The following is a 21,673-nucleotide window of genomic DNA, read 5'->3' as shown; positions in this document are numbered from 1 at the left end:
AGCATGCGGGCGGCCACGGCACTTCGAAGTTGATGCGGCTTGTAGCCGCGCGGCTCGTCCAGACGGGGCTCCTTTTCGAAAGGACCCTGGCTACTTCGAAGTCCTCTTATTCCCATCTGCTCATAGGGAATATCAATTTGAAGTGCCGCGGCCTCCCGCATGCTAATGAGGCGCTGAATTTGCATGACCATTTCGAAGTTTTTGGCTAGTGTAGACGTAGCCTTAATGTTAGGGAATGACATTTAAACTGAGGAGGAATAGACTTGCAGTATGCCAGAGTTTTCATGCAGTCCTAGTCCCACTGAAATAAAAGGCAAACACCTTTTAATTTCAGTGGGCCCAGGATTTCACCCCTTGAGTACATTATTCTCTTTAGACATGAGTGAGCATCTCCTAATATAAGTCTTTAAGTTCCCGAGCCATCTTTTTTCTTGCTGAAGATGAGAAATCTCAGGATTAGAGAGCGTTAGCACTTGTCAGGAACTTAACTCCTCTATAGCTGTAGTTCTGTAGCAATTACTTCACTAGGTTTATAACATCTTTGCAAAACTAATAAAGATCTTTGTGGTTGTCCAATTCTGATGAAGACAAAAATTAAACATTTTTATATATGGAATATACTATTTCTTCTTATGTTGGAGAAATAAATACACTTACAGACTTTCTCTGTGAGTGTACAGGTTTATTTTATTTAACAGCAAGAACAGTGCTGAGGTAAAAAATATTTTCTGCTAACTCTTCCCTAAATAGAGTATTCCTTAACATTGCACTCAGATAAAAAGGTGATGGGTGTAATAAAATACTTACTACGGGACATCCGATATACACAGTCAGTATAAACACATATATGTTAACCTAAGAGAAATTAGAGCTATTTTTAAGAAAAAAAGGCTATTTATGCTCATCGCTTATTTCTTGGATGTGGTTCATTTAGTGTTTTCTGAATTGCTGGTATGACTATCCTGTTTGCTTTCTCTCATTATTTTCATATTCTGTTTAACATTATTTAATTAAATTAACATTTAAAAAGACATTTCTTGTTTCCCTCCCACATCTTATATACACATGTGAGCCAGACGCTGTTTCCATTTGTGTCAATTGGAGTTTGGTATTAGCATTTAAGGGCAGAGGATCAAGCCTTCTTCTAAGAGTTGAACCAGGCACTGCGGACAGGGTCTATCCTTAAGGGTTTAGGACTGTATCTTAAATTAAAAAAGTGTATGTGTCAGGAGAAAGCTACCAAAGATAATGAATAGTGGTAATAATTTAAGAAGTACTTAATACTTTTCTGAATTTCTCTTATCTTTCTTGTAAACATTGAACCCATGTGTTGACATTCCTCAAATCCTACCGTAAAATCTTGGTAGAAGACCCTCTTTAGACTAAAAAAACTATTACTTTTATTTAGCTTGTCTGTTAGCTTTTAGATAATGTATTAAATTTTAAATGCACCTACATTCTAGATGGCTCCATCTACACTATCAAGTTCTTTTGAAAGATTTTTCGAAAGAAGAGGACTCTTTCAAAAGAGCCCATGGAGGAACTACCCATAAAAAGCATTCTTTCAAGGATAAATTGAAAGAACGTGGCGCTTCTTTCAAAACACTCTTCCTTTCCCGTTTCAGGAAGAGCACCCCCTTAAGAAAGCTTCTTTTGAAAGAAAACATGTATACACTCACGGTAGGACCCTTCTTTAAAAAGAACAATCTTCATTTTCTTTCAAAAGAGCGGGGAATGTATGGATGCTCTCTTTCAAAAGAGCAGATCACTCTTTTGATCTGAAAGTTCTTTCGGAAGAGATATTCCAGACGAGCTTCTTTCAAAAGATCTCTGTAGTGCAGACGTAGCCTATATGTTTCACAAACATTTTTCTCAAGACTGAACATAAAAGCATTTATTTAGTCACTCCAAGGCTATGTCTATGCTACAGTGATCTGTCAAGAGAAGTTGCTGTAGGAAGATATCTTCCAACAAAACTTCTCTTGACAGATCATGACCACCCATGAAAACAGATTGCTCTGTCAATCCACTCTGTTGACAGAGAGCAGCCAGAATGCCTGGCTGCTGTCTTGACAGAATGGCCAACAGGAAGCCCAGGAGACAGGGCTGCCTAGTGTCCTGCAAGCCCTGTCTATCGATAGAGGTCCCACTGAACTATCCACATAGTGGGTTTTTTTTCAATAGATTGGCTATGTCTACACTTGCATTCCTCTTTCGAAAAAGGTATGCAAATGAGGGAAATTGAAACTGCAGATGAGGTGCAGAGTTGCATATCTGGAACCTCATTTGCATATTCCTATTTCAAAATAGCTTCTTTTGAAAGCAAAAAACCAGTATAGACACTTTTTTTTCGAAAGTAAACCCCATCTTTGAAAGAATCATTTTTTCCTCTTTTTTATGGGAAGGATTCTTTTGAGGACTGCTTTTCTTCTGTCAAAAGAAGCTATTTTGAATTATGAATATGCAAATGATGTGCCAGATATGCCAATCTGCACCTCATTTGCATTTTCAATTTCCCTCATTTGCATACCTCTTTCGAAAGAGGAATGCAAGTGTAGACACAGCCATTCTGTTGAGAAGGGCACTCTGCCTCATGGGGGAGAGGCAGAAGGCTGTTGACAAGAATGCTGAGTTCGGTCGACAGAACACATTTTTAGTGTGGATGCACTGCAAGGTTTGTTGACAAAGCCAGGATTTTTGTTGACAAAACTCTCTAATGTAGACATAGCTATAATGGATGTAATATTGCATAACTAAATTTACATGACTGAAATCTGAGAAGTTAAATATTACTTTGGCTCCACTATAAATCCCATTGGAATTAGCCAATACATAGATTAACAGAATACATACTAAAATAACTGAGCAAACATTAATGTTTCAGCTGCTCTTTACAGATATTACTTCTGTGGTAATTGTATTATTCCTAGATTTTCCACAGCTCGATGTGCATTGTAATTCACAGATACCTGCTACTTAGTATATAATAGTGAAGAGTTTAATTGTATTATTTATTGAGAATTTTCATGTTTGACAAGGTCATGCATTGTGTATTGAATGCCCTTACAAATATGAAGCTGATACTATGGCAACTTTTGACCTAATTAAGTAAAACAAACTGTCACTGGCATTGTTTCATGTGTTTAACACTATGTTTTTGGTAATTATTGAATTGAAGTCTTTACATACAGTTGTTTAGATTGTTTTTTTGCAATTCTATAACACAAAGGGTTTGAAACTGTCCAGGTATTTGACAGTGTGGGTAAACTGCAACAGGCATGTAGCTGACATAGCTGACTCCTGTATTACCCTCTCTAAAGCCACAAGAAGACAGGGCAAATGAATATGTTGTCAGCGTCCCCAGCTGGCAGATGGGCTTTTGATGATGGAAGAAAGGTAGGATAAATAAATCTATGATAATTTTGAAGCCAGCATAGAATCAGCTGCATGACTGGGAGCTGTAGTTTGCATCCCCACTTTGCCCAACTAAGGAGAAGCTGAGCTCAACTGAAAATTGTAAAAATAGCAGACTTAAATTATTAAATATTCACATAGCCATATGAATTTTGTACTGCTCTTCAGAATGAGATAAGTAATGCATCATTTCATGATTCAAGGCCTCAAACTCTTCAGTAAGTACAGTGTTCAGTTATGTGTAGGTATTGTATGTTGTCCTATATCTTTTGTATTGGTGAGGACACTCCTCCAAGACTCAAATGTTCATGTAGAAGTTTGGGGAAATTATGCTTTTCCTATGTGATCTGTGCAAATATTATTCATATAATAATAATAATAATAATAATTAATAATAGCTGAGCCAATAATATAAATTCATGAATAAAAAGTTGTTTTTGTTGTTGAAATATCTCGCATGCAGTTTAACTTATCTCCTAGGAAAATCTGTTCTGTGTAACTTATGGAGACAGTGTGATCACTAGCCAGAGACCTGAGTTCTGTTGCTTATCATGTTACAGAGTGTGTAACCTTGGCCAACTTCTTGATGCATTTTTAACAATATTTTCCTAAGTGGCTCAGCAACATAAATCTCATTGACTTGCAGTTACACTTGGTATCTCATGTTTGGAAAGGGGTTGATGCTCTTTAGTCACTTAACAGCAACGATCAACTGCTGGTAGTAAGCCTCACCCTTGCTGACTGAGCTAATCTTGTTATCCCCAGCCTTGCTCTGGCTTATTTATACCTGGTCCTGGAGATTTCCAAGACCAGCATCTGATGAAGTGAGTCTGTGCTCACGAAAGCTCATGCTCAAAACTTTTCTGTTAGTCTATAAAGTGCCACAGGACCCTTCGTTGCTGTTACAGATCCAGACTAACACAGCTACCCCTCCAATACTTTAGTCACTTAAGTGCTTTTGCAAATGTACACTTTAATATTCCCGCACCTCAAAATTCTCAACATTAAAAAAAATGAAAAAAGCTGTGGGGAAAGGAGAGGAGGGAATTCTCCTTGTTCATATTTATATAATGCTTTGAGATCCAATCCTTAAATGTTCAGTTCATGTTTATTAAGATGTTGCCAATGTTAGGGTCTCATATGGTCCCAGTGATAAAGTGTTTTTGAACAATTTCTCCAGTGTATCAGGAGAACATATACCTTCCTTTACTAAATTATTTTCTATTTTAATTTTCTAGCCAATGGGACTTCTCATATACTTGAAGTTAAAAAACATACTTAAGAGCTTTGGCTCAATTATTACATCATGCCTTTCTTCTCTCTCCCAGCACCCATATCAAAGGACACCTGGATAATTCTATTATTGCCGCACGTAGTATCAGTGTTACTTTTTTTTTTTAAACCAGAAACCTAGCTATTATTCATATCCTGTTTTTCTCCTATTCCTTTAGTATCTGGATGGAAGTGTAATTTCAGAGACTGTTGCAAGAAATAGTCCATACCATACCCCCAAAATATAAAAGAACAAATAAAATATTTATTAAAATGAAAGACAAACCAAAATTGAGTGGAAAATTTGTTAATTTACATAATTTCTTATAAAGGTATGTTAATATCTAATCTTTTCACCTTTACCCTTAAACTGATAAATAATCAGGATATTTTTCAGGTCACATAGAGAAGCTGCCAAAAAGTGATTGCATGTCAGTTTCAATCAAGTAGTCTATACATCAGTGTATTAATTTGGACCTTCGGGTGCTCACACTTAAATTCCAGAATGTAATTGCTTTAGCAATATGTTTACTTGATGGATGCATTGACCACTTTGGAATAATCTTGTTGCAATCATATATTTTAACATAAATGCCCCATAAAAATTTATTTCTCAAGATTTATGTTAAAATACATGATTGCAGGAAGATTATATTTTAACATAAATCTTGAGAAATAAATTCAATTTCTCTTGTCTCAGATGGCTATATATAATTTCACATTTTAATACCTGCATATAAGAAAAGTATCAGTATATTGTCTGAGAGATATACGAACAAACCTGCAAACAGTTTCAGGTATTGTGAGTCTTTCAATGCCCTTCTAAGATTGTGGGTTTTTTCCTGTTCTCTCCTTGCATCTAATATTGTTTATGGAAGGGAAGGGAATGACTGGCTCATTGTCTAAAACACAGTAGGCAGACTTATACACAAAATTTTTGTCATTATGTTTGTGGATTCCCCAAAATTAATATTGAATGTAAAAATATTATTATTAATTAGTAAAGGTCAGCAAGATATATCAAATACAATATATACTCGTACGGGCTGATCACAATTTACTAAGTAATCAAAATGTCTCCAAGCCAAATTATGTGAAGACAGATGGAAATGTTTTGTGGGATAAAAGTTGGAAAGATGTTATTTACTAGGAAAATTAATGTAGAAAGCCAACCATCCATTGCAAATCACTGAGAACAGAATCATTTTCTTAAAAATGGATCCACAGCTTTTTCTTTCAATTCTCAAGGTGTCGTCTAGATCAGTGTTTCCCAAAGTGTGGTCCACGGCCCAGTACCGGTCCTTGGAAAAAACATACCGGTCCTTAGAAAATATACAGATTATTGGTATGTACTATTATTATTGTGGATAAATAATAAACAGTGAAAAATTATTCATTTTTCATTCTTTTTTTTCATATGCATTTATATTTTTGGGCTCCAAAAGAAGGACTGAAAAAACCTGGGTCCTAGCTATATAAAGTTTGGCAAACCCTGGTCTAGATCATTTAAATTACTGTAGTACTTAGCACATTTTTAGGAATACACATGCTGTAGTGCAGCAGCCTTTATATGGTATGCTTGTCAATAACTTGGATATATTAGACTTTACAGACTGTTTTGGGCTGGTCTACATGGTGTGGCTTTCCTGGCAGGTCTATGCTAATGAGCAGCCTCGAAATTGCAAATGGCTGCTCATTGGCACAGCCCCACGGCTCATTAGAATAACTGCACGAGAGCTTAGTCTCAACAGAGGGGGTGTGCCAGCAGTAAAGAGGCCGTGTGAATGTTCCCCTGCCAGCAAAAAGCCCCTCTGTCACCAGACTCTTATGCCTTATGCACATCCACATGGCCTCTTTAAAGCTGGCACCCCCCCCCGCTGAGACTGAGCTCTCGCATGGCTATGCTAATGAGCTGAGGGGCCATGTTAACGAGCAGCCATTTGCAATTTCGAGGCAGCTAATTAGCATGGACCTAGCAGGGAAGCCACATTTGGAGGGAATGTGTTAAGTGAGAAAGGAAAAGTTAGACGGGATCCTCCTTTCAGGATCCTTAACTTCTATTAGTAAAACATAAAAGGCTTCATGTAAAAGGGTGGCCTGGCCCTGTAAGGCCAGAAAACTCTGAGACAGTCAGCCATGTTGAACTGTTCAGTTAGCTGTATCCTGTTACACCCGTGAAGGGTGTGGGACTTAACAGGAGAGAAAAGAAGCAAGGGCATTATAGAGGCATTCTACCAGAATCTCCTGGAGGCTTGGCAAAGGAGCTGGCATGTGCATGTTCTGTATTTTGCACAGAGATGGGACAGGAGATAAAGAGACAAAGATGAGAAAAAGCCCTAAGGATTAACAGTTAGAGAGAAGCTAGCCTCCAGAGGAGCAAGTTGTGACAGGCGATGCTCTGTGAGAATGGGAAAAGGCCTCTGTAGAGCCTGACTAGCAGTGAACTGTCTGCAAAAGGTTACTTGAAACTTTAGCTACTGAATCTGGGTGGGGAACCATCCCCTGAGAAACCAGACTTGAGCTAGGAACTAAATTCTGTGACTGGCTGGCGGCATTTGGTAAGAAAACAGAATTGATATGGCTGGTTGGGTTGATTGGAGCGCAGGTACTGGCAGACAGAGAGATTGTTGCAGGGAGCCTGATGATCAAGAAGGGGATTGAAGCTGAGGGCACATAGACAGGCTCTTTTATTTTGATGATTTTGGACTTTTGACTCTGAAAGAAGTTGAATATTTTGAAGTGTCTTGGTTGAAGGCTGTTGGGGAGATTGGCAGAGCACTGCAATGCTGGGCCTTTGTTCAAAGGGGCACTTGAAGAGGATGAATCTTGTAACATCTCAAGCCTCATAATGGGATAGCTTTTCTAACCACCTAAGTTGGGAGTGAAGATTGGTTTTGGGCTGTTGGGCTTTTGGTTTTTGTGGTAGTTAATCATAAATTATTTGTATTCAAGGAACCCAATAATGGATCACAGAAATAGTCGATCAGTTGCCAAAGGTTATTTCAGTGGTCAGGAAAGTAAGCAACTGGAGGGCTCCAAATGGATGAAAGTCACCTCAGGTATGAAGTCCAAGCAGCCAGACACACGGTCCTATCTCATGATCATATTCCTGAACAAATTCTTAGGCCACTGTGAAGATCCCACCTACAGCACTGCTAACTGAAGCTATCTCTCTAGCCCTGGTGATAGTCTACGTTGTGGAGGGTCTTGTATTTGACTTTATCACCAAATTGAATTTTTGTCTGCTCATTAGGTGCCTTAAGAACCAATCTATTGGGCTACAAAGCACAGCCAATGGATAATACATAGTAATAAATGGTATTTACCAAAGCACACAAAGCTGCTGCCTCTAAAATCCCACCAACAAATCACATTCAACCACTCAAACTGCCCGGAGTGAGTGTTCCCTATTCAGAGTCTAATGTGTTGTGTGCCAGTTACTGGGTGGTTCTGTGAACAGTGCAGGAAACTCTGTGGGAAGGGAACGATCATGGTTTGGAATCACCTCTTCTAGTGCAAGGTACAAGTCAAGACTATCAGCATCCTTACACTGCAGAATTCCATTTTTCCTCTTGCTCTCCTTCATACTCCCTTTTGGAAGGTGCAGTTTTTGTTTCCACCAGGTCTTTGTGGCAGAAGCTGCAGCAGGAATGGATTGAATTCATGCTTCCTTTGGCTACTCTGCATTCCTCTTCTTTTAAGCCAGCACCACCCAAATTTTTTGGCCATTTTAGCTGCCTGTGCATCAGCTAATATGCCAATTCTGTTGAATGCCAATGTAAAACAGAAACACCCTAATATGTCAGATATCACCTCTGAGTTTGTAGAAAGACAGACATACAATATCGTGCCAGTTTTAAAGATTATGGTAACACAACACTTAAGGAGACATTTTCAAAGATGGTGTTGAGTCTTCCACACACTTGATATCCACATAAAATTCTAAATTTGCCCTTTCATCTTTTATAATTGTGTGCACAAGAAGGCATTTAGGACCCACTGATCCTATTCCCATAAGGGGCTGTAGGCTTTACTAGCAATAGAGATGCACCAGTAAATTTGGCAGGTGCAGCATTTGAAAATGTTCTCAGGATTTCTATCCTAGATAATAAATTGCATTGGTTCACCTATAAAACATTCCTAGTAATCATGGTAATATTAATGATTTACACACAGACAATACTGTACACAGACATGTAAATGCGATTTATATTTGAATGTCAAACTTTAGAATTTGGAATCCCTATTCCAGGTGTACTTCAGGGCAGCATGACCCTCTTCTGACAGCAAAAATTACTACATGATTCCTGAAGGTAGGACCAAAGCCTGAGCCTCATTTCCCTAGACAGGGGTTGAATAACAAAGCCCAAAGGCTTCAGCCCCAGGCAGGGGTGGCCTATAACTTACTACTTCCACCCAAGGTTAAAGCTCCTGGGCTTCAGCAGCAGCCAGTGGGATTCTAGTTGCAGCTTTGGCTCTGACCCAGCAATCTAAGGCAGCTCTGGTGACCCCACTAAACTGGAGTCATAACCCACTTTAGAGGCCTGATCCACAGCTTGAGAACCAGAGAACCATCTTGAATATTGCATACAAATGTGGTCTCCACATTTCAAACAACATATATTGGCATTGGAAAAGGTTCGGAAAAGGGCAATGAAAATGATTAGGGGTTTAGAATGGGTGCCATATGAAGAAAGATTAGAAAGACTGTGACTGTTCAGCTTAGAAAAGAGGAGATTAAGGTGGGATATGATAGACGTATGTAAAATTATGAGTGGTGTGGAGAAAGTGAACAAAGAAAAATTATTTACTTGTTCCCATAATATAAGTGTAATACCAACAGACCAGGGTTGCCAGCCCCAGGGATAGAACCGTGAGCATAGGGTCTAAAGACCTATGCTCTAGTGCAGGAGCTAAAGGCCAGCTGGCTCTCAGCCAAGGCTGTAGAGCAGAGACTTCACTCATCCCAGATGAGGGCTCAGTAGCTCTGGGTACTACATAAGAACTAGGGGATCTGAAATGAAATTAATGGGCAGCAGGTTTAAAACAAATACAAGGAAGTTCTTCACACAACACACTGTCAACCTATGGGACTCCTTGCCAGAGGAGGCTGTGAAGGCTAGGATCATAACAAGGTCTAAAAAAGAGCGAGATAAATTTATGGAGGTTAGGTCCATTAATGTCTGTTAGCCAGGATGGGTAAGGAATGGTGTCCCTAGCCTCTGTTTATCAGAGTCTGGAGATGGATGGCAGGAAAGATATTGTTACCTGTTCAGTTCACTCCCTCTGTGACACATGGCATTGGCCACTGTCAGCAGACACAACAAGAAGTCCTGTGGTACCTTATAGACTAACAGACATGTTGGAGCATAGGCTTTTGTGGGCAAAGACCTGCTTTGTTAGATGCATGAATCAATCATCTAATGAAGTGGGTCTTTGCCCACAAAAGCTTATGCTCTAAAATTTCTGTTAGTCTCTAAGGTGCCATGGGACTTATTGTTGTTTTCGAAGATACTGACTAACATGGCTATCTCTCTGATACCTGTCAACAGACAGGATACTGGGCTGGATGGACCTTTGGTCTGACCCAGTATGGCCATACTTATCTTGTTATGTCTGCAGTTCCAAAGCATGAAGCATAAAAAGTCTGAGATCAAGTTTGATTAGCTTCTTTTCAAAGTCTACAGCACCTCCCTGTGTTTATTAACACATTTAAAAGTAAGCTAGCCATGGAGAAAATGGAAGTAAAATGAGGTATATTTATTAAAAATTCTTCTATGAAAAAATGTGTAAAAGTTCATGTAGCAATGCTGGGGAATTTTTGCTATCTAAAAACTTAACTAGCATGTGTATCCAAATATCCTGGCTTTGGATTAAACTGATAGCTGGTGATTATTGCCACTTGTGAAGCAGATCTTTTTGTGGTTTCAGGGATATGAAAGTGGGCACAATCCATGTTTACATTTATGGTTATACATTGATTTATTAACAACCCAAGTGATTTCTCTTCGACCATGTTCTGCTAAAAAGAAAATCATATAGAATGTGTTTGGTTAAACTGAATCTTTGGCTCACGGTCTCATGCAAGTTTATTGTTTTCAGGCTAAAGTGTCAAGTTCCAAATATAGCATTATGTGTACTTAGCCATCCCAATATATTCTGAAAAGCATAGCAGAGCTGCAAAGTCCAGTAAAAAAATTGCATGTTTCTATGCTAATTTTATTGTTTGTAGGGTCAACTGAAAATCCAGATGCTTTTCCACTTCCCACTCCCAAAGCAAGTGCCAGTTACTGCAATTTTAAATCTAATCCTATAGTCTTGCTTACACCAGTAAAAATGGGAGCCATATTTCACTGCCAGTTGTATCAATTTTGGAAGCTGTCATGTAGTCAGAACTCATTCATATTACCTCCCTTTCCTCTAGCCATATTTAGTCTATATGAGCATGGTTTATATTACAGTTGCTGCTATTTCTAATACACCTGCATCAGTTGGTATTAGCATTTATTTATATCTCCTATTCTAACTAGTTGAAATGCAAGCTATGTTTATACAGAGAGAAAAATCATAATTTACAGAAATATCCGCAAGAAAAAGTGAGATGCTGAAATACTGTGACAAATGTCTGTATTATAATGCCAACCTGTAAACTAAACACAATCTATTGAAAGGCTATGGTTACACTACAGCAATTTGTCAACAGAGGTCACCATCAGAAGACAGTCCCCAAATAACCTGTCAACAGATTGTGACCACACACTAAAGTGGCTCGGTGGAGCAAGCTGTTCTGTCAACAGAAGGTGGCCAGATGCCCTGGCTGTGTTCTTGACAGAACAGGGCCCCAGAAGCCCCACGAACAGGGTCATGTGGCCAGGAAGCTCTTCCTGGCACTCTGGTCAGGCATGCCCTTAAAGCCCCATCCTGCCATCCAGTGCCAGTGCCTGGCCATGCTGAACCTAGCAGACCACTGCGAAGCACTCATAGGCCACAGTTACAGCATGAACCAGGAGCAGCCCCTGGTCTGGACCCTTACTGCCCAGCAGCTGTTGAAGGTCCTGCTCCCTATTGTCCTGGACTGTTTTTGCAGGGAACTGCTGGACCCTGAGGGTGGTGAGGATGCTCCTGATGCCCCAGTGCCCCATGTGCCCTTGCCCCCCACAGATGGAAAAAAATTGGCATAGCTCATTGCCTAGACTCATTAAAATCAAACATATATTAGCTGAGCACCTGGATGGTTATGTTTAGAATACCTTAGTGTTCTGTTGATTAAATCCTGTGAATATTAGGTTAATTTAGCAAGCAGTACATTGGAGTTATGTGAACACATCCCATAATTAATTCAGTGTCTCCTTATCCTTTGTTTCACAAGCAAAATTTAAAACATGTCAATAGGGCATATTGATTGCGTCAGTATTTTCTCTGCCTCTGTATTATGCGTGCAGTTGTCAGCCGCATCTGTGAATATCCATTTCCAGCTTTTCAACACCAATGGTTACACAAAACTTTTTCCATTCATACAAATGATGTAATGTGTTATGAAACTTGTAGTCTGACAATACAGCAGCTATAATTGTTAACCTCTATGGTGCTCCTGGTATACAAATCTCAAAGTTTCACCTATATTTTTTTCCCTAACTTAATGTACCCTAGGCAGTTTATGTGACACTTCTGCCAGCTCATAAGCCAAAGTCAAAATGAATAAAAGTGTCAAGAGTTAATATGAACAACTGAAGTTCAGTTGCCAAATATAGTCATAGGTGATCAATTACACAAGAAAACAATGTGCCACCCAAGAAGAGTAATGTTCTTTATTTGCCTGAACTACTTCTGCAGTGATGAGGAAAGTGTCCCCTAATATAGCACTGTACGATTCATCTTAAAGCATGGAGCAGAGTGTGAGTATATACTGAAGGGTGCCTGCGATAATATACATTTCCAAGATTAAAAATAAATAAATCAGACAGTCCGAATTTCCTGAGTACTCAAAGGCCCAACAAATCTAAAACTGTTTCTTTCAAAAATTTCAACAACCCTGCTGGTTTGACATGCAAACAAGGAGATCCCATGCCTTCCAATAAAGACTGTATTAGGAACTGAACTGGCTATCACTTATTTCCATATAGCAATGAGAAAAAAATACTTCTTGCATTGAGACACTAATTTAAACTGTATACTCCTCTGTCCAGAGACTAAACTCTCCTTAAGCTATTTCCAGCTCCAGGTTACTCACAGAATCACGGGCACTTTCTCATGCTCCTCTACTAACATCATATATGCCATCATGTGCCAACAATGCCCAGATGCTTTGTATATTGGACAGACTTCTAACTCCCTTACACAAAGGGTCATTGGGCACAAAACAGACATCAAAACACTCCAGATCCACAAACCAGTTAGTCAACATTTTAATGGAATGGGACATTCTGTCAATGACCTAAAGGTATGTGTGTTACAGAAAAGGAATAATCCCACCGTTTTGGAAAGAGAAACATCTGAGCTGGCTTTTATATTCAAATTCGGCACATTAACACACGATTTAAATCGTGATGGGAACTTTCTGAGTCACTATAGGGGCTTGTCTGCATAGTTGGCTCAATCTAATTCTTGACTTTTCCCCCCACCCCTCCCCTCTCTGATTTGCTCACCGTGATTATATTTTTCTGATTTGTCCTCCTTGCTTACTGTTTTTGGTTCTCTGTGCCTTAAATATTGAGTCTGGTCTGGTCTGGCTATGGTCTGAAGAAGTGGGTCTGTCCCACGAAAGCTCACCTAATAAACCATTTTGCTAGTCTTTAAAGTGCTACTTGACTGCTTTTTGTTTTGAAAGTGAATGTAAGTGCTACCATTCTAATTTGGTAGTATGTTACACACACTTTGGACAGGTGTTAAGGAGCATGCCAGACATAAAACAGTGGTGCCCTAAATCAGGGGTGAGCAACCTTTTTACATCAGGCCCCACTTCTCGTCCCTGCAGTTAGCGGTGCCTCCCACCTCAACAACCTATCTAATATCATACAAACTGATGGAATTTTTGGTTTTGTTCATATGAAAAAAAAACCCCAAACCCTTTCTGCACGTGGAAGGAAAATAAGTATGTAGGATGTAAAAACTTTATTAATTGGGATATAAACTTGAATACATGTATATAAAAGCTGTAACACATTTCAACATTTTTAATGCAATGGTTGAGATCACACCCCCTTTTGCACATCCCTGCCCTAAATTAACAAGTTATGGCACAGATTTTTCAAGCCATTCAAATAGCATGCCACTCAAGTGTCTTTAAAGCTGTGTCTACACGTGCACGCTACTTCGAAGTAGCGGCACTAACTTCGAAATAGCGCCCGTCGCGGCTACACGCGTCGGGCGCTATTTCGAAGTTAACTTCGACGTTAGGCGGCGAGACGTCGAAGTTGCTAACCTCATGAGGGGATCGGAATAGCGCCCTACTTCGACGTTCAACGTCAAAGTAGGGACCATGTAGACGATCCGCGTCCCGCAACGTCGAAATTGCCGGGTCCTCCATGGCGGCCATCAGCTGGGGGGTTGAGAGATGCTCTCTCTCCAGCCCCTGCGGGGCTCTATGGTCACTGTGGGCAGCAGCCCTTAGCCCAGGGCTTCTGGCTGCTGCTGCGGCAGCTGGGGATCCATGCTGCAGGCACAGGGTCTGCAACCAGTTGTCGGCTCTGTGTATCTTGTGTTGTTTAGTGCAACTGTGTCTGGGAGGGGCCCTTTAAGGGAGTGGCTTGCTGTTGAGTCCGCCCTGTGACCCTGTCTGCAGCTGTGCCTGGCACCCTTATTTCGATGTGTGCTACTTTGGCGTGTAGACGTACCCTCGCAGCACCTATTTCAATGTGGTGCCGCGCAACGTCGAAGTTGAACATCGACGTTGCCAGCCCTGGAGGACGTGTAGACGTTATTCATCGAAATAGCCTATTTCGATGTTGCTACATCGAAATAAGCTACTTCGATGTTGGCTTCACGTGTAGACGTAGCCTAAGAGACCTTTATGATTTCATGTGGCTGCTAGGTACCTGTAGGGCCCCAGAACAAGTGAGATCAGCAGGAAGACTGCTATATTTTGCATCAGTTGGTAGTGGATCCCATGGAAATATCGAATGCAGGCACACCCCAGGCATACCTGTTTCCTATTAGCTGTTCCTCAATTTGCTGACTGTGAGAGGGAGGAGGTGCAGGCAGTCAGTGGGATTTTCCAAGGCATGAGAAATAGTCAAGTGGCCAGATCTACTGGCTTTAGATAGATACATAGATAGACAGATAGATAGACACACGCACACACAGAGGGAAAGAGAGAGAGATTATAAGACTGGGATTTTTTCAGCCTGGAAAAGTGATAACTAATGGGGCATATGATCATGCAATCATAAAATGATAGACCTTGGAGGAACCTCAAGAAGTCATCAAGTTCGGTCCCCTGCACTCATGGCAAGTCTAAGCACCATCTAGACCATCCCTCACATGTTTCTTTTTTTTTTAGCTTGCTCCTAAAGGGCTAAGATAAAGGGCTATAAAATCATGACTGGTGTGGTAAACAAGGAAAAATTATTTACTCCTTCCCATAACATAAGAATTGAAGGTCACCAAATGAAATTAATAGGTGGGTTTAAAACAAATAGAAGTTACTTCTTCACACAGGGTGTGTCTGCATGGGCACAAATCGTCGAAATAGCCATGCTGATGGCCATTTCGAAGATTAATAATGAGGCACTGAATTGAATATTCAGCGCCTCATTAGCATTAGGATGCTTCCGGCCACAGCACTTCAAAAGCACCGCTTTCGAAAGCGTGCGGCTCGACGTGGCTACACTGGGGTCCTTGTCAAAAGGACACTGCAACTTTTGAAATCCCCTTATCCTGCTCAGTGAATCTGGCATTGGACACACTGGCTATGGCTATGCTTCCCCTCCCTTTCAGAAGGGGCATGTAAATGCAGCTGTTTGAAAATGCTAATAAGGTGTGGATTTAAATATCTCAGACCTCATTAGCATATGCCACTGGAATCTCTCTCTCAAAAGGGGCTGCTTTCAAAATGCAAACAGCCATGTAGCAGGGGTTCCCTCAAAAGGAAAACCCAATTTTGAAAGCACCCTTCTTCCCAATTTTTTGGGGAAGAAGGATGCTTTTGAAATTATGGTTTCCTTTCCAGGGAACCCTGGCTACACAGCTGTTTGCATTTTGAAAGCAGCCTTTTTCAAGAGATCCTGGAGGAGTATGCTAATGAGGCACAAGATATTTAAATCTGTGCCTTATTAGCATTTTTGAATGACTGCATTTATATGCTCCTTCTGAAGGGGAGTGGCAGTGTAGCCCCAATCTCTCAGAAGACAGGGTATTGGACTAGAAGGACCTTTGGTGTGAACCAGTATGGTCAGTCTTATGTTCTCATGTTACCTAGTCAAAACTTTTCAAAGGATAAATGTATTTATAAAAAAAAGTCTATGTGAAAAATAATTGTTATGAAAAATAAGGATTGTGAAATTTTTCACTTTTTTGTCAAAAATGTTATGCATTTTTTCTTTGGAAAACGTCATTGAAGTGTCTTTAAAAAATGTACTAACAAAGTTCTTGGGAAAAGACAATGATGGCCATTTTGATAACCTTATTAGTAATGTATTCTATAAGTATTTTTAAATTCAGAACATATTTTTAAAAGTGAAAAAATTAGAAAATTTATTTTGAAATTAGTTTGCAAAATTGTTTTTTCATATTTCACCAGTTCTATTTTTATCATATGAATGGCAACAGATCTTGCAGGAAAATTCTAGGTTGTTTGCTTAAATTCCAGTCATACAACCATGTAAAAATAAAGACTTCTTTTAAAAAAATACACAAGGAATAATAACATTTAATTCGGAAATACATCCACTTTGCACTTCCTTGTGGATGACAGTCCTTTACCCACTGATTTACAAGCCAAACAATTTGCATGTTTTTAGAAACATTTCAAATTCAGTGTTTACTTTTTATAGGTAGATTGATTCTAGAATTTTCTTATGAGTAGAGATTATAAACTCTTGCAAACCTCTGACCAGCAGATACAATCTCCTATACTTCCTTGGATGTTTTGAGGTGACACAAGACATAACAGAGGTCCAAACTCATAACTTCTTACTCAAAACAGGGAGCTGTTTGGTTCAACATGACTTCTAATGTGAGTAAGTATTTGCCAGTGGGAATAGATGATTCAAAATCTGACCTAGATTAAGGATAAAATTACCTGGTAATAATGGTGTTTCTGACTTTTTGTTTCCTTAGATACATTCTATTCTTAAACTTCAGATTATAAACTATGCCTTTTCTACACTAAGGCTGTGTGTACACTACCTCCCTACTTCGAAGGGAGGATGGTAAGTAGGGTGTTGGGAGTTTATTAATTAAGTGCTGCGGTAGATATGCAGCACTTCATTAAGCAAATCTCCCCACCCCCTGTCCCATGGCAACTTCGAAGTGTTAAACTTCGAAGTGCTGGCTCATGTCTAGCCATGGCTCACACTCAAAATTTTGAGGAGTAAAGGGACTTCGAAGTACCCTGGGCACTTTGAAGTACTGGTTAGTGAGCTGCAGCTAGACGCGAGCTGGCAATTCAAAGTTTAATGCTTCGAAGTTGCTACGGGGGGTGGGAATTTGCTTAATGAAGTGCTGCATATGCACAGCAGCATTTCATTAATAAATTCCCAACACCTTACTTACCACCCTCCCTTCGAAGTAGGAAAGTAGTGTAGATAAGTCCTGAATGTAGGATATGGCTACAGGTCAGCAAGAGATATTATAAGATGGTTCAGCCATCTATGTCTTTTGTATCACATTTGTGGGAATGCAATTAAACATGATTTTTCATTCTTGGCATTGCTACCACATCCAATTTATACAATTTTATTCTACTGTGTTCACAATGAAGTGTTGGCTTCTCTTTCATGTGTATACAGTATGTAGCAGTTTGGTCCACTTCTAGATTAAATTTGTTAGATTTCAATGAGGTGCATTTAGAGTTGGACTAGCACTAGTGTTTGGGTTTGATTATTTATGCTGAGACCTTGTGCAGTGTTCTTATAAAATTTTTACCAAAACAGTAGAAGTCTCACAAGGCCAAGTTTTTGTGTGACATTTCTGCCATAATCTTGATTAATATAAGAATCACTGTGTATTTGGTCCTTCTGGAGTTACCAGTGCAACATGATGGTGTTATGCTATCCTTGAGAGATTTATAGTTGTAAGGAAGGTTGTTTTGCTTAATGTCCATGTTGTACAAGATATGGTACATGGATAAAGTGGTGATTTCTGTCTGCGTGATTGTCAATCTGGCATCTTTCATTAACACTAAAAACACATTAACACTTAAATATTTACAATGTGATTTCATTACTTGATTCTGAATTTATCTCACACTTCTAACAGTGAGCCAGCAAATAAAGGGGTGTTTGGTTCTTCTTCTGTATCTGTAGCTTCCTGGCAGGATTTAACTTAGCTTCTCTCTTACTCTAAGGATATAGGAAACTACAGTGCTTGACATCAGCATTTCCAATAAAGCTTGATGGAAAAAGCTAGGGTGTCCTTTCTCAAATGTAGAAAATCCACTAAATATCTTTACATTGTTCTAAGATTATATAGTGGCAGTGTAGAATATGTAGACATTTCTCAGAGCAATGACTGAATCATTACCAGCCACAGAAACTAACGTGGTTGACTTTGATGTGACTCTTCTGGGGTACCATCCATCCAGAGAAAATGAATAGTTTGGTTTACCACTTCCCGCACTGAACATTGCAAACTAGCGAGTCACTGAATAGAGATGAGTGAGGTTTACACATGCGGATTTGTCCATTTAGATAATAAACATAATTTTAAAGATAAGTTAGATAAAAATAAGAGATGTCTGGGTTGACTACCATAAAAATAACATTTGTCTGGTGGAAAGCAAATTAGTCCAATCTTTTTCTTATCTCAGCAGTCTGGAAATGTGTTTTAGTATACGGCCACAAACATATCTCCAGAAAGGCTTCTTTCATATTCGTTTGAATTGAGGGTAAGCTCCCTTTCCCCGCTCCAAAAAACCCACCCAAACTCTGGACATCTGAATTAAACACATCTGAATTAAAGAGGAAATAGAATTAATTTGTTCTGATTTATATTTGTGATGATAATACACAGGAGGTTCTCTGAAAATACTATGTTGTTATTGCTAAATTGATTTCCCCCCAGTACCTCTATCTATGTATTGTCTTCTCTATCCTGCTTATCCAACAAAAGCACGAAAATAATCATTTCTTAATACATACAAGTACTGCAAGCATATTAAATTTAATATGCTGGGAGACCTCCTGCATATCTGTTCATAACTTACTTGTGGCAAAGACATTGCCTTACATCACACCTGATTTAATAAATAAAATATTGAGGATTTTGTAGTTATTACGTGAATTTGAAATAATGTTAAATTACAACCAACACATTGGTTAGAGAGCATGACACCATGAAAACCAAATATGTATAATTATTTGACTGCACGGGATGCTATAAACTCATCCAGAGAGACAGTATAAAAGTAATAAACAGATAAATATAACAGAAGCATGCATCAATGTTGCTAAAAATCAGAAGACTATTTTTCTATATGAATATTTAAGATGAAATCCTCACCCAGTTGAAGTCAGTGCGCCATGATTTCTCTTGTAGACTATAGGCCTGTGATCTTTACTGTGCCAATGTCCCACTAGAAGTCAATCAGTGGTTGTAAGAACCAACAAAAAAAAAAACTTTGGATTTGGCCCACAGCCAACAAATTGATATTTTATATTTTCAAAGACATATGAATATGTATGATTTGGAGAAAAGGAGACTGCTATAAATAGAAATTGTAAAAGAAACAGGAAAATTTGGAAAGAAAACTTTTTGAGTTAAGCAGGATGCCCAATGCTAGGTGCAATCACGAAATAAACATGATGCAGACAAACCAGATATAGTATTTGAAAAGAATAAGAATTTGTAATAGAAAATAAATGTTCATTTGAAAAATGATTAATCATATTATCATCTCTTGCGCTTTGATTTTTTTTCTGTTATATAATGCTTCCTAATTTCTATGGCAAGTAACAGAACAATATTTAAAAGCAACACTGGACAGAGATTTGTTCTTAAGATGCCTATTAACACTGTTCACTAGATCATATACCTCTAACACTTTTTAAAATAATAATAATAATTTTGTATTTTTCTTCTGACTGAAGGAAATTATCACCAATTTTCTTGAAGTAGATGAAGAATTAGCCTAAATTTACAATGCCATACATAAATCGTCAAATTGGCAAAAACAGCATTTGCAACCATCATGCTTTAAAAGGGTATGTGAAAATCATTTTAAATTTTGATTTACATGGATCATGATTATTATAAAAACCTGTACCCCATGCCATAAATATGGTTAGTATATTAAATGTCCACCCTCTCTGCATGACTAATCGTTGTTGGAAGTGAAAGAAGAGAATATTTTGTCATTATATCAGTAATTATAAGCTGTAGAAGCAATAATAATTTTTTTCCAGCACACAATTTGTCCACATAGTTTTTCAAGGGTAATTTTCATAATTCTTTCAATTAAATTTTCTAATATTGAATATACATTTTATTGTTAAATCACACATACTGAGCTTGTTCGTAGTTTGAGTGCTACATCAATGTGGTTTCATATTTCATAAGTATTTTATGCGTATAGAGCTTGTGGTTATATATTTTCAGATGTACAACCTTAATTCACTTGTTAAAATATGCTTTCTGTTTGCTAATAGTTACCAGCTGTCACTAATAAATTGGTAAATCTACAACATGCTGGTAACATATTATTTAAAGTGACGCATTTCAAAATCAATACCAAATGTCCTGCTGTATGATTAATTGGAAAACATGTCTAATAGATGGTCACTACACTACACAAAATTATTGTTAAAGTATCATAGATGAAGGGATTAAAAAAGCCAACTACGTAAATTTTAAAACATTTCACTACAAATTTCAGAAGCAGAGACATTACTTACTGTAGTTGTTTGCTTCTCGTGTCCCTTTTATTCTGCCTCTTTTATCAATCCTCATATACCACTGAGTTCGACAGAAAAGTCTTCTCACTCTTACATCCCCCCCTTCCATATAGTCATAGCTTCTGGTATGTCGCTCAGGGCTGGAGCAGTTCACATTTGTAGCCATTTGCTCTGGAGTCATGTCATTGCAAGCTAAAGATATAGTGCCCACTAGAAAGATAATGTAAAAATATGATCTGTAGAGCAAAGTTGGCAGGATCCATGTCAGTATCCATTTGTGCATTATAGTGCAGTGTTCTGGGTGTTCATGAACAACATAATGAAAATTAAATCTCAAGTAGATCGTTGCTCCTAGGTCATTGACCTGCCTTCTGTCTTTACAGCGAGTTGTAGATTGATTTAACTGAGATTGCTTCCTCTTCCAGAATTCTGATCCTTATTCCTTAATAGTTACTGATGTTGAAACAGGATAGCTCCTTAAATATCTTTTCAGTCAGGATATCCTTTAAAGAAACAGGTTATAATAACTGTTGTCATGACCTTCTGTACTACTTGAATTTGCTGCTTGCACTGAAAGTAAAAGATCTATAAGAAAAGTGTCATGGATAAATTTTCTGGTCAATAGTTACATGTGTGAAACTATAAGATATGCTGCATTAGTAGCAACAATCTTTTAACTTTATACAGTGAAAATGTGAACTTATTTTAAAACATACACAAGCACACATACAAGATATATCTACAAGTTCTTAATATCAGCACACATTTGAACTATGTACTATTCTTAAAGTCTCAGAGGGGAAGCTGTGTTAGTATGTAGCTTCACAAACAACAGGCAGTCCTGTAGCAACTTAAAGACTAACAAATTTATTTATTAGGTAATGAGCTTTTGTGGGTAAGACCCACTTCCTCAGTATATTTTTGTAGTTCTGTAATGG

General features: G+C 38.5%; 2 protein-coding genes across 5 annotated transcripts in view; one reads left to right on the top strand and one right to left on the bottom strand.

Annotated features, from left to right (window-relative positions):
• The window catches only part of FAM227B (family with sequence similarity 227 member B), a 176,479-nt gene that overhangs the window by 81,788 nt on the left and 73,018 nt on the right, over positions 1 to 21,673 (top strand). The window lies entirely within an intron of this gene.
• The window catches only part of FGF7 (fibroblast growth factor 7), a 51,536-nt gene that overhangs the window by 29,325 nt on the left and 538 nt on the right, over positions 1 to 21,673 (bottom strand). Inside the window, exon 2 of one of the 4 annotated variants that reach the window (XM_075007239.1) lies at positions 20,736 to 20,945. In XM_075007239.1, coding sequence (XP_074863340.1) covers positions 20,736 to 20,945 — 210 coding nt within the window. Of the gene's footprint in view, positions 1 to 20,735; positions 21,321 to 21,673 lie in introns of all 4 variants that reach the window. The other 3 variants (XM_075007236.1, XM_075007237.1, XM_075007238.1) reach the window with 3 other exon arrangements.

Source organism: Carettochelys insculpta, chromosome 12 (assembly GCF_033958435.1).
Source record: "Carettochelys insculpta isolate YL-2023 chromosome 12, ASM3395843v1, whole genome shotgun sequence".
Taxonomy (NCBI): domain Eukaryota; kingdom Metazoa; phylum Chordata; order Testudines; family Carettochelyidae; genus Carettochelys; species Carettochelys insculpta.
The sequence above is the reverse complement of the archived record's forward strand: the minus strand, read 5'-3'. Positions and strand labels throughout refer to the sequence as shown.